Source organism: Centroberyx gerrardi, chromosome 13 (assembly GCF_048128805.1).
Source record: "Centroberyx gerrardi isolate f3 chromosome 13, fCenGer3.hap1.cur.20231027, whole genome shotgun sequence".
Classification (NCBI taxonomy): Eukaryota; Metazoa; Chordata; class Actinopteri; order Beryciformes; family Berycidae; genus Centroberyx; species Centroberyx gerrardi.
In genome coordinates, this window is record NC_136009.1 from 31,921,930 (window position 1) to 31,936,033 (window position 14,104).

Consider the following 14,104-nt stretch of genomic DNA (forward strand, 5'->3'; position numbering starts at 1 on the left):
TTATAATTTATACACCCTTATAATAACATAAACGTATAATAATAATAATAACATATAATAATATAATATTATAATAATATAATAATAATAACCTTAACTATTCCTCTTCCAGCCTATGGAAACCATCTGCTAGAACAGATAGAATATTAATTCACAGTCAGCTGCAGCTTTTAGACCTCAGTTTACCCAAAACACATTGTTCATTTTAAAAGAGATTAAAACAGATCAATACTGTCTGATATCGGCAACAAAAAGGAACGACAGAATGGATTCTCCACATAAACTGTTGAACTATTCCAAATTATGTGAAAATTCATCCAGGACTGAACTGTATACTAAAAAGACCATATACCTTATATTACCGAAATAACATCTACACCATATACTTATTATATACCATATTACCATCAGCTATAATATATACCAAATACTGTATTATATACATATCCTACCATATTAACCACAGCTCTACTGTCCAGTATTCATCTGACCATCTGCAGCTGAAGCTTCAACACAGAAACGAATCAGAATCATCTGAAAACCTGCAGACTCTCTGCGTCCATGGACCACTGTGGAAGACCTGCAGAGTACAGCTGCTGTTACCATGGGACCTATAATACAGTATATAATACAGTAGCCTATATGATGCAGTATATGATACAGTAGCCTATATAATGCAGTATAGGATAAAGTATATGATACAATATATAATACAGTAGTCTATATATGATACAGTATAGCCTATGATATATAATACAGTATATAATACAGTATATGATACAGTATATAATACAGTATATGATATATAATATAACACAGTATATGATATATAATACTGTATATAACACAGTATATGATATATAATATAACACAGTATATGATATATAATACAGTATATAACACAGTATATGATATATAATATAACACAGTATATGATATATAATACAGTATATAACACAGTATATGATATATAATACAGTATATAACACAGTATATGATATATAATACAGTATATAACACAGTATATGATATATAATACAGTATATAACACAGTATATGTTTAGGGCTCGTGGTCTAGCAACACCACACCGGTCCAGCCTAAACGGCTGCAGTAACGGGAAACAGGTGTTGTGTTTTAAATGTGCTTTAGTTTGTCAACCTGTCGGTGAAATAAGATCCGAGCCGTTTGGTTGAGTGTTGTAGCTTTAAGCCCCGCCCCCCCGCCCCCGCCCCCTCCCCCCTCCTGTCAGCAGATCTCTCGTCGTTAATCCCGTTTCACATCCAGCAGCCATGGCTGAAATAAAGACCGGAATTTTCGCAAAAAACGTCCAAAAGAGGCTGAACAGGGCGCAGGAGAAGGTCAGTGTGTTTATTTGTATTAGATATTATATTTCCAGTCGGCGGTCCGTGCTGCTGCTGCTGCTGCCCGCAGGAGGCTGCAGGCAGGACGGATGGATGCTGAGCTGCAGGCCGCTCGCTTCCTTCAGCCTGGTTCTGCTGCAGCTCCTGATGCTGAATCTGATGTTTGGTGCAGTTTCCCTGCCTGCTGCCCGGGTGAAGGTGACGTTAGTCGGGTTTCGTTAGTCATGGGGTTTGGTTTAGTTAGTTAGTCGTAGGGTTCGATTTGGTTAGTCACACCGTGTTTCGGCCTCAGTGGAAGGTTTAGGCGAACAGACACCGCACGGTGGATTCAATGTAAGACATCTTAGTGAAATACGTCCATCTTACGCCGAATGATGTCACGTGCAGCGAAATATTACTCATCACATGCCCGTCATGACCTTCTGTAATTTATCTGCTGTTTTACCGGACAGGTGGAGTTTTATTAAGGTGTATTTTTCCTCCAAGGTCGGCAGAAGGGGAAGCCTGTCTGCCGCGTCACGGCCTTTCTGACTCCAGATCAGTTGTCTGTTTTCTGTTGCTGGTTATTTATAGAGAAACAAAACAAATAAACACATTTTAGGCTAAAGAGCGAAATTATCAAAGGAAGAACATAATAACACTAATAGAATGCACTCGAGTTTTGTGATTTTTGTTTGGGATATATCAAGTATATATATATATGTATATATATATATATATATATATGTATATACTTGATATACTGTGTGTGTGTGTGTGTGTGTATATATATATATATATATATATATATATATATATATAGCCTATATGAACTGGGATGTGATACACACACACACACACACACACACACACACATATATATACATATATATATATATGTAAGTACAGTATGGAAGAACATTGTATCACCAAAAATATCTGCCATCAAATGTATTTAATGTTTCATCTATGAAGGCAGTTTAGCCTCAGGCAAAATAGACTAGCTGTCTCTCTCCCTCTCTTCTCTCTCTATCTCTGTCTCTCAGCTCTCTCTCTCTCCCTCTCCCTCTCTCTCTCTCTCTCTCTCTCTCTCTCTCTCTCAGTAAGAGGATTGTATTTCTTTTAATATCCCCTTGTAAGAAACCCATCTATCTGAAGAGAGAAACTAGTTAGGCTGCTAGTAAATGAGATTTTATCCAGGGGAAATAACAAGCGTCTGTTTGTTTGTTGTTTGTTTACAGACTGATCTTAGGGGAAATCTTCATTAGACTGATTTGACCAAGCGGTTGCTACAGTGACGCTGTCCATGGTGCTGAAACGGACTGAATCAAGCCTGTAGATCATGGCTGCTGGATAGAAATATACTTAATTGTTCAATTAAATTCAAATGAGGTTTATCAGTATTAGATACTTAATTAGCAAAACAGTGATAATCAATAAAAGTAGCAATAATAACAATAAGAATAATTGAACAATATAAAATTGCAATTTTCTGATCACAAAGAAAAATAGAAAGTAGGCTATTAGTAGTTCTGTCATTTGTCTCCTCAACAATATACAGCAGTTTTACTGTAGAACACTGTAGAATACTGTAGAATGCTGTAGATCGCTGAAGATCGCCATTGAACACCATAGATCACTGTAGAACACAGCAGAACGCTGTAGAACACTGTAGATCGCTGTAGCTGTAGAACACTGCAAATCACTGTAGAACACTGTAGAATACTGTAGAACACTAGATCGCTGTAGAATACTCTAGAGTACTGTAGAACACAGTAGAACACAGTAGATCGCCGTAGAACACTGTAGATCGCTGTAGATCGCTGCAGAACGCTGTAGATCGCTGTAGAACACAGTAGAACACAGTGGAATACTGTAGATCCTTGTACATCGCTGTAGATCGCTGTAGAACACTGTAGAACACAGTGGAATACTGTAGATCCCTGTACATCGCTGTAGATTGCTGTAGAACACTGTAGAACACAGTGAAATACTGTAGATCCCTGTACATCGCTGTAGATCGCTGTAGAACACTGTAGAACGCTGTAGAACACTGTAGATTGCTGGAGATCACTGCAGAACGCTGTAGATCACTGTAGAACACTGTAGATCGCTGTAGAACACTGTAGAACGCTATAGATCGCTGTAGATCGCTGCAGAACGCTGTAGATCGCTGTAGAATACAGTAGAACACAGTGGAATACTGTAGATCCCTGTACATCGCTGTAGATCGCTGTAGAACACTGTAGAACGCTGTAGAACACTGTAGAACACTGTAGATCGCTGTAGATCGCTGCAGAACGCTGTAGATCGCTATAGAATACAGTAGAACACAGTGGAATACTGTAGATCCCTGTACATCGCTGTAGAATGCTGTAGAACATAGTAGAACACTGTAGATCGCTGTAGAATACTGTAGAACACAGTAGAACACAGTGGAATACTGTACATCGCTGTACATCGCTGTAGAACACTATAGAACACAGTAGAACACTGTAGATCGCTGTAGAATACTGTAGAACACAGTAGAACACAGTGGAATACTGTACATCGCTGTACATCGCTGTAGAACACTATAGAACACAGTAGAACACTGTAGCTCACTGTAGAACACAGTAGAACACTAGAAGAAAGTGTGGCTTTGTCTGAGCAGAGCCAGATCTGTTTCTACTGTGTTTCTACTTTCAGGTCTGTTTCTACAGTCAGTCTGTTTCGATAGCCAGGTCAGTCAGTCTGTTTCTACTGTCAGTCTGTTTCTACTGTCAGTCTGTTTCTACAGTCAGGTCTGTCAGTCTGCTTCTACTGTCAATCTGTTTCTACACTCAGGTCTGTTTCTACTGTCAGTCTGTTTCTACTCAGTCTGTTTCTACTGTCAGTCTGTTTCTACAGTCAGGTCTGTCAGTCTGCTTCTACTGTCAGTCTGTTTCTACTATCAGTCTGTTTCTACAGTCAGGTCTGTCAGTCTGCTTCTACTGTCAGTCTGTTTCTACTATCAGTCTGTTTCTACTCGGTCTGTTTCAACTGTCAGTCTGTTTCTACTGTCAGTCTGTTTCTACTGTCAGCTTCTACTGTCAGTCTGTTTCTACTGTCAGGTCTGTCAGTCTGCTTCTACTGTCAGTCTGTTTCTACACTCAGGTCTGTTTCTACTGTCAGTCTGTTTCTACAGTCAGGTGTGTTTCTACTGTCAGGTGTGTTTCTACTGTCAGTCTGTTTCTACTGTCAGTCTGTTTCTACTGTCAGTCTGTTTCTACAGTCAGGTCTGTCAGTCTGCTTCTATTGTCAGTCTGTTTCTACACTCAGGTCTGTTTCTACTGTCAGTCTGTTTCTACAGTCAGGTGTGTTTCTACTGTCAGGTGTGTTTCTACTGTCAGTCTGTTTCTACTGTCAGTCTGTTTCTACAGTCAGGTCTGTCAGTCTGCTTCTATTGTCAGTCTGTTTCTACTGTCAGTCTGTTTCTACTCAGTCTGTTTCTACTGTCAGTCTGTTTCTACTGTCAGGTCTGTTTCTACTGTCAGTCTGTTTCTACTGTCAGTCTGCTTCTACTGTCAGTCTGTTTCTACAGTCAGGTCTGTCAGTCTGTTTCTACTGTCAGTCTGTTTCTACTCAGTCTGTTTCTACTCGGGCTGTTTCAACTGTCAGTCTGTTTCTACTCTCCGTCTGTTTCTACTATCAGCCTGTTTCTACTTGGTCTGTTTCTACTGTCAGTCTATTTCTACAACCAGGTCTGTCAGTCTGTTTCTACTGTCAGTCTGTTTCTATAGCCAGGTCAGTCAGTCTGTTTCTACTGTCAGTCTGTTTCTACTGTCAGTCTATTTCTACTGTCAGTCTGTTTCTACTCGGGCTGTTTCAACTGTCAGTCTGTTTCTACTCAGTCTGTTTCTACAGTCAGGTCTGTCAGTTTGTTTCAGCTGTCAGTCTGTTTCTACTGTCAGTCTATTTCTACTGTCAGTCTGTTTCTACTCGGGCTGTTTCAACTGTCAGTCCGTTTCTACTCTCCGTCTGTTTCTACTATCAGCCTGTTTCTACTTGGTCTGTTTCTACTGTCAGTCTGTTTCTACAGTCAGGTCTGTCAGTTTGTTTCAGCTGTCAGTCTGTTTCTACTGTCAGTCTATTTCTACTGTCAGTCTGTTTCCACAGCCAGTTCTGTCTAGTCTAAAAGTAAGAAAACACTCAGAAAACAGTCAAAACTGAGCACAATTTAATCTATAAGGTTAAAACGTCTGAAAAAATATTACGTGTATTTAAGAGCCATTTGAAACCGTTAATCACATTCTTCAATAACTGTGGCACTTTGCGCCGTGCATTATGAACATTGCACATTACAAAACATGACAACTCACTAAATAAAAGTTAACAAATAACATTTAAAATAATAATTAAAAATATTTAAAAATAATAATCAGTCATCAGAAAAACTACCAATAATAGGCCTACAAAAAAATAACAATTAGACGTGACATTAGATTATTAGGCTATTCAACAACGGCGTGCTGGCAATCAGCTTCAAACAGCAGGTACACACACACACACACACACACACACACACACACACACACACACAACGTGGTAGGCCTACTTACTCGACTGACGAAACATTTTTGTTCAGTGAAATCAACATGTCAACATGTTCGGGTGAAAGGCGAGACCTCAGTCTATTAACAATAAGTCCAGCAGCTGAAAAAACTCTCTCAGCTGGCACAGATGTTGCAGGCACACAGAGATAGCGACTTGCAAGCCGGCGTAGTTTTGGAAAGCGTCGCGTCTTCCCGCACCACCACACAAGTGGATCTTTGTTAGGTGGGATACAGGTTTCCATCCAGTAGCGCTCCAGATCATCTTGATCCGCGGACTCTCCATAGCCATCCCCAAATAAAGAGAGATGTAATCTCTGTCCGGTCCCACTTTCCACCTCGCTGGTTTACAGCCGGGCATAACCGCCTGCTAGGGCTGCAGCCCTGGCTAGTGGCGGGTGGTTGCGTAACATCTTAGACGCAACAGTTAACTGGTGTTGTACATTATTAATAATTAGTTTAACCGACTAGTATTTCTGGTGCCGAGTAGTGAGGGTAGAAACGTTTAATCGACTAGTCTAATCGCGCACATCCCTAGTCTGATGTAGCCAATATAGATGGCTCGTAGGTCAGCATGAGTGACGGAGAAACATTTGAACAGCTTCCTGCTGGCGCTTGCCGACCTGGTGTTTACCTGGTCGGGTCGCTCCACCTGAGGTCGTGCTGGATGGAGAGTCCCAGCACTTTGATTTTAGGCAGGATAGACACGGGGATGTTGTTGATGGAAAGAGGTGGTGCTGGTGGTGGATTTTTACTGAATATGTGCATAGCGACATGGGAACATGTTGTTTTGGGTGGACCAGATATTTAGCTCATTGAGCCAATCCTGGGTGGAACAGGGCTGCTGCCACTGTCTGGACTCCAGCAGGTTGATGTCATCAACGTACTTCCAGACTGGGTTACGGGCACCAAGGGCAGCGTCATCAATCAGGGCAAGGAAGAGGATAGGTCCAAGGAGGGCTCCTTGGGCCACCCCACATGTGAGGTACTCCCATTCCGATAAGGCACCACAATAGTTACAAAAGTCACAAATCTAAGGGACTAGTTCAGGCCTCACTCCCATGGTCAGGATCTTGTTGATTATTTTATGGTTAAAGCTCTTACTCAAATCAGTAGCTACCAGTGAACAGACAGAGCCAGGTTTGTCTGTGTTTTTAAACAGTCAACTAAGTTGACAAGGGTGTGGATGGTTGATTTGCCCTTCAAACTCCCAAGCTGTCTGGAGTCAAATGAGATGTCCTTGAGAACCCACTGGAGAGCAAAGTTTTCATCAATTTTTGCAAACTGGGAGGTCAAGGAAATGGGTCTTAACTGCTGTAACTGTAACGGCTTTGGGGATGGGGATAACCACTGCCTCTTTCCACTCTTTAGGGACGCAGCCTGCCTTAAAGGAGGAATTTAGGAAATGGCAAAGAGGAGCACTGATCTCACAAGCAAACTCCTTCAAGACTTTCTCGGGGATTAAATCTGTGCCGGGTGCTTTGCTGACTTTGACAGCCTATAGGCTTTTGTAGACATCCCATACTGGGATGGTGGGCAGAAAGGATGGTAGCTGGGTGGTACTGAGTCCTGGCAAAGCACATGATATCTCAGCAAACATTTTATTATAATATTTGCAATTGTCTCAATGTCCTCAGTTGCAGGTACACTAATTATTCGCTCAGCTGTCTTCACATTAGCCATGGCCATGACCTCTTGGTGCCATTGCCTGGGGTTGGCAGACTTCAGTCGAGCAACATTGTCAGAGTAGTAGGTCTGGACTGGACTAGTGTCTGGTCGAAATCATCAGCCGTGGTGGTTGCATCTTTGGCTTAATACACTTCAGACCAAGAATGTAACGTGGCCCATTTACCAAAGTTAAACATGTCACAATCTCTAACGGGTCTGGTCTGTTTCTTCCTCACTTTGTCTTCAGATGGAGCAGCTTTGGAGGTCCACAGAACAGAATTATGATCACTGCATCCTATTGGTGGAAGGATGGAGGGGCGCATATAGAGATCACCTATGTTGGTCACAATCATGTCGAGGATGGCATAGCCTCTTGTGTTGTCTTTGACTACCTGTGACAGTATTCTACCTAGGGTAGTCTACCACGGGTCAGACAGATCAAGTCTATTAAAATCCCAAAGCAGGACAAAGTTCAAGTTCAAGTACAGCACTGTGTATGTACTAAACACTAGGTAATAGCAGTTTACAGTATGAATAGTACTTACTGTTAGGACCCTGCCCCTCACCCATAACCTGCACTAGAACTTGAACCCTTGACATTTCTGCAAATCTGCTACTGTACTGTACATTACTGCTGTGACACCCGAATTTCCCCTATAGGGGATCAATAAAGTGCATCTTATCTTATTTAGTGTGGTTAGTATAGATAGTATTGTCGTTAGGACTGACATGCAATATGTACATAGTGAATTGTAGACTCTTGTAGATCAGGTAACTTTATCAAAATAAAGATGATTTTTTCATCACAATAAGTAACAACCAGGAAGGACCTGAATAGCTCACAGGAACACAGTTTCTTCTTAGATCATTCTGGTAGTTTGGTTTCAGTTCCTTTACACTGAATCAGCTCAGTCTAATCAGGCTGTTTCTCTACATTACGTAACATATGTAACAGTCTGTGCGCAGTCAGCTCACTAGATGCAGAGGCCTTTTCAGTGGAGACACACACACACACTTATACACACATCAGCTGCTGTGGAGAAAGCAAGCCCTATTAATAAGCCCAACAATTTCCTCCTTACAGGGGCAATTACTCAGATAAATTTAGTCTCGCCTTGTTGTTTACCAGTTCTGTTCACTGGTTAACTTCCTGTAGTAGAAGTGAGCAGTCCTTGCAAAACATGTGTTCATCACTGGAAACATTCAAGCCAGGATTTAATAAATTTGGTGTAATTTAGTTCATTAATTTTCATATAACCACATGGTTATGCCAACCACATGGCAGGCTCATTTCAGTATTATTACATACACAGTAACTAGGACATTTGATGTAACATGAAACATAAACTTAGCTTGTATTATGTTATTATGTTGTATAATGTTGACTATTACATGTAGCATTCATGAAGCTATGAGGAAAGGCTCTTTCCAGAGTGTTAACAAATGGAAAATAGGAACAGAACCACTTTATCTGACAAGTTTAATAAGTGTAGCGGGATTTGTCTTGGTAAGATACATTTGTATGTGGTGTGGTTGCACTTTCATGGCTGTAGAAACACAAACATTTAGCACACTTTAATTTGTTCCATAGCAGGCATAATTCAAGAAGGTAGTTAAATATGGAGGACAGAATCTGCCATAATTAGAAATATATTAATAAATAAATATCTTAAATATATAATATAATAATATAATATAATATCTTTAAAAAAATACCAAAATTAGTAAATGTAAAAAAAAAATGCAGAGAAATATGAAAATATATGGTAATATGTAAATAAATAACAGTTAGCATAAATGAATAAATGTGAGGCAATGCATGACAAGAAACATGATCTCTATAGTCATTTATTTCCACATTTATTTATTTCTATACTTCTTCCTACTATGAAAATGAGGCTGTGTCAATTAAACGCATGTGGGTGGTGCTTAACACACTATTGGTTGGTCTTGTTGTGGCGCTTTGCTCCAGTGGATTTACCTTTCTTGGCTGACAACAAAACAGCTTTGTTTGCAACAAAATCCCACCGCATCATTGACATAACTTCACAAGTTGGCCACTGCCAAGACAAATTAGGCTACAAATTGGCCACTGATAAGATGATTTTGGCTACAAGTTGGTCACTGATAAGAATTAGGCTACAAGTTGGCCACTGATAAGAAGAATTAGGCTACAAGTTGGTCACTGATAAGAAGAATTAGGCTACAAGTTGGTCACTGATAAGAAGAATTAGGCTACAAGTTGGTCACTGATAAGAAGAATTAGGCTACAAGTTGGTCACTGATAAGAAGAATTAGGCTACAAGTTGGTCACTGATAAGAATTAGGCTACAAGTTGGCTACTGATAAGAAGAATTGGGCTACAAGTTGGCTACTGATAAGAATTGGGCTACAAGTTGGTCACTGATAAGAATTAGACTATAAGTTGGCTACTGATATGACCATGTCAATTGCTTTGATGATGAACATTGCGATATCCAGAGAATTAAGAGATTTGGCTGCCAGACGACAACCTGCTTCTCAATGTGGAGACGATAGTTCCTACTGACAGAGGTCCAGCACTCAGTTCTTGAGAATTTGGAAGAGATTTTTACACAACTGCGCCTCATTTCATACAAAGGAAGCGTGGTTGGACGCCCATCGCATCCAACTGAACCCTACTTGCGGACATTGCAACATTGCATACATTATAAGAGTGAGTGAACTCTTAGTTTGATTGCTACACCTTAGTGTCTGATACTGAAACATCTCATTATCATATTATGGAGCAGGAAATACGTAAATAAATAAATACTGAAATAATAATGAGTAGGGAAACACCTGAAAAAAGAAATGTATTATATGTTCAAGTTCTAGTTCATTTTATTTATAAAGCACACTTAAAAACAACAATTGTCAACCAAGGTGCTGTACAAGTAGGCCTACACACAAAACACGAATAAAATAATACTAAAAATAATAATGATAAAAATAAAGATCATACAGAATCAAAAGCTACAAAAAAGAGATGGGTTTTAAGGCACGATTTAAAGGTGCCCATAGAAGGGGCAAGCCTAATACTGGGGGGTAGAGTGTTCCACAGTCTAGGGGGCAAACGGAAAAGGCACGATCCCCTTTACACTTCAGCCTAGACCGTGGAACAGCTAAAAGCTTTAGGTCAGTGGACCTGAGAGACCTGCCGGAAACTTGGGGGTGTAGGAGATCGGAGATAGACGGGGCGAGACCAGTGAGGGCCTTAAAAACAAGTAATAGAATCTTGAAATCAATTCTTTGGTGAACTGGGAGCCAATGAAGGGACGCCAGAACTGTTGAAATGTGGTCTCTCTTTTTGGTGCCAGTGAGAAACCTTGCAGCAGCGTTCTGGACCGGCTGTTGGAGGGACAGGGAAAACTGACGGATACTACTATACAGGGAGTTACGGGTTAGGGTTAGGGTTATAATAGTCGAGGCGACAGGAGATTAATACATGTATAACTATTTCTAGGTCGTGAAAAGAAAGGAAGGACTTGACATTGGAAATCGTTCTTAGCTGCAGGAAGCTGGATCTGACTACTGAGTTCATCTGTTTATCAAAGTTAAGGTCTGAATCGAAAAAGACCCCAAGATTCTTAGCAAAGGGTTTGACATAAGGGGACAACTGGCTAAGGTTGCCAGTTATGGTAGAAGTGAGGTGCGCGGGGCCAAATGTTACCAACTCCGTCTTGCTCTGGTTGAGTCGGAGGAAGTTACAGGCCATCCAACATTTAATATCCTCCAGACAATCCTGAGGTTGTCTAAGGAGCAGAGATCGCTGCGTTTAAGAGGGAGGTAGAGCTGGGTGTCATCCGCGTAGCAGTCAGGGGCGGAAATTACGGGGGGGACAGGGGGGTCCGGACCCCCCCTTCCTGGGAAAAACAGAGAGTTGTCCCCCTCAATATATCATTGTAAACATAACTATATAATTTTAAATAATATAATAATATGCATTGAAAGCACTTGTGCTAATTATAGACGCAAAACAATGCGTTTTTAAGTTTCGAAAGATTGCGTCCCCCCCTCATACGCCTCACAGTGGTTTGGTCCACTGCCTACCTGCCTCCCCGAACCCCCACACACACACATTAGCCCTCGGTACGAGTGTCTGTGGAGGATCTCTGGGAGTGTGTCAGTGGTGGCAGACCTCCAGTAAGAAGTTACTTTGCAAAGGTTAACTTAAAACAAAGGATGTGTCAGACATTTTTCTTTACTTCTACCACTCAATAGAATAAAACACATTCACAATTGTAACCAGACTACATTTTGTTCCATTACCTCGCGGTTGAATCTCGTGCGTCAGCGTGTTGGTACGGAGCCGCGTCTCCTAATGCATGTATGTGTATGGAGGCAGGAGGTCTGTCCACAATTAAAATCATCATAACTCGCTGAATTTTCGACCGATTTTCAAGCGGTTTGGTTTGTTACAAATGCCAGACATGTATTTATGATACAGGATACTTGGTTAAATTAAAATGCGGGTTTTCATACCAAAATTATCTTTTGTAGATGGCAACAGTAATATTTCTATAATATAATATTTAAGATTAACTTACCCTACGTAATTAGGTTCTAAGTATATTATATTATTATATATATATTATATGAATATTATTCATATTATATTATATTATATTATATTATATTATATTATATATTTTTTCTTACTGCATGTAAAATGGCTGCCACTATGTAATTTTGTTTATAATTTTGGAAATAAATGAAGACTTAATTCATAAAAAAGACATAATTACAACAAACACTATGTTAAAATATTAAGTAAGTTTCTGGCAGGCTTCATAGCGTTCTGGACTTTTACACATTGACAGCAAAACATTAGAGATCTGCTTTTTCGGGAAAACTAAATCTAATTAGGCATATATTAGCTTTAGTTCAGTTAATGGGTGTTGCATCTCACCTACTACTGTAAATAACCTGCATGCTGTGTGTGTGTGTGTGGGGTGTGTGTGTGTGTGTGTGTGTGTGTGTGTGTGTGTCTATTTGTCAGCCAGTCAGTTAAAATGGCAGAGAAAAGAAAAACAGACATCCGATCATTTTTCAGTGCACCGAAACGCCAAGTAGAAAGACCCCAGTAATATCAAAGGCAATTTGATAAAATCTTCATAAGAAAGGGATGAAGTGCTTATGGAAATGTTTTATAATAGACCTCTATATACATTTAATACAACAGTACTTTTGGCGGCACCTTTGGTGTCCCCTTCAGGAATTGCTCTTGAGAAATTTTTCTGTTTATTGTCCCCCCCAACAGTGAAATGAAATATCCGCCCTTGGTAGCAGTGGAATGAAATGTTATACTTAGGGTTAGCAAGCTAGCTAGCTACTTTGAGGTTAGCACAGACGATTTCAGCTTATTTTCTTCCCGATCTTCCGCCTCGGCCGACTGTTCATAATTAAGGTCAAATGTATCCATATTTGCGGTGTCGCTACTAGGTGCGAATGAAGTTAGAGTTTTATGTGGACGTGTACTGGGAATATCTGGTAAGCATTTGTTTGTTGCACAACACTGTATTGTCTGCTAGAAGTGCTAACCAGCTGGTTAGCTAGCCAGTTACTCAGCTAATGTCAGATGACGTTGTCGTGATCCGCTTTTTATTTCTCCTCACAAGAAGCGCTCCAGGCAGCACTTTCGCCACACAAAAAAACCCTATGTGTGAACGCAGCCTAATCAAGGTTACATTAGAACACCTGTGAAGCGGAGTGATACATACAGTACAGCATCCCAGTGCTGTTATACTGTATATCAGCACTCATGGAATGCCTCTTGTCCAATCAAATTACTCGACCGGAACTAACTGTTGTAAGGTTGGGCTTTTTAAGGAGTGGATGCACCATTGTCTGTTTAAAACAGTGCCATTGATATTGATAATAGAGAGAATACTGGGGCCTACAGAGTCCAGGGTTTGTTTGAGGAGTTTAGATGGCATAATATCACTGGGGCAGGTAGTAAGTCTCATCTGAGAAACAATTTCTATCAAGTAAAGAGAAATTGGTTCAAAGTGGCTTAGGGCAGCAGTATTAGCTGATGTGATAGAGGGGTCCTGTGCAGGGGATATGATGTGTGACCTAATGCTCTGAACCTTACTGACAAAGAAAGCTAGAAATTGTTCGCAAATAGTTGGGGACACCTCAAAGTTAATGCTGTTAGGTGGGCAAGTGACAGAGTTTAAAGTGGAGAACAGGACTCTGGGCTTATGGGAGTGTTTGGAGATGATATCAGAAAAATATTGAGATCTTGCAGTTTTAACTGCTGCTGATATCTACTGAGACTTTCTTTTAAGATGTCATAGAAAATTTGCAATTTATTGCTTTTCCATTCCGCTCTGCTATTCTACATTCTCTTCTAAGAGCCTGCGTGGTGTTATTTAGCCAGGGCTGGTTTTTAGGCTTGGGCTTTTTAAGCTTAAGGGGGGCAAGCAGGTGGTGTTGAATAGAGTGATCAGCTCCTCCGTACTTAGTTGGGTGGGGGGCCCTCTAATATACCAATGAGAGGG

At 40.5% G+C, this 14,104-nt stretch overlaps 1 protein-coding gene across 1 annotated transcript in view; it reads left to right on the forward strand.

Moving 5' to 3' along the window:
• Window positions 1-1,290: 1,290 nt before the first annotated feature.
• Window positions 1,291-14,104, forward strand: part of amph (amphiphysin) — a 68,113-nt gene continuing 55,299 nt past the window's right edge. The window contains exon 1 of the mRNA XM_071901235.2: window positions 1,291-1,359. Within this exon, the coding sequence (XP_071757336.2) occupies window positions 1,291-1,359 (69 nt within the window). The remainder of the gene's footprint in view (window positions 1,360-14,104) is intronic.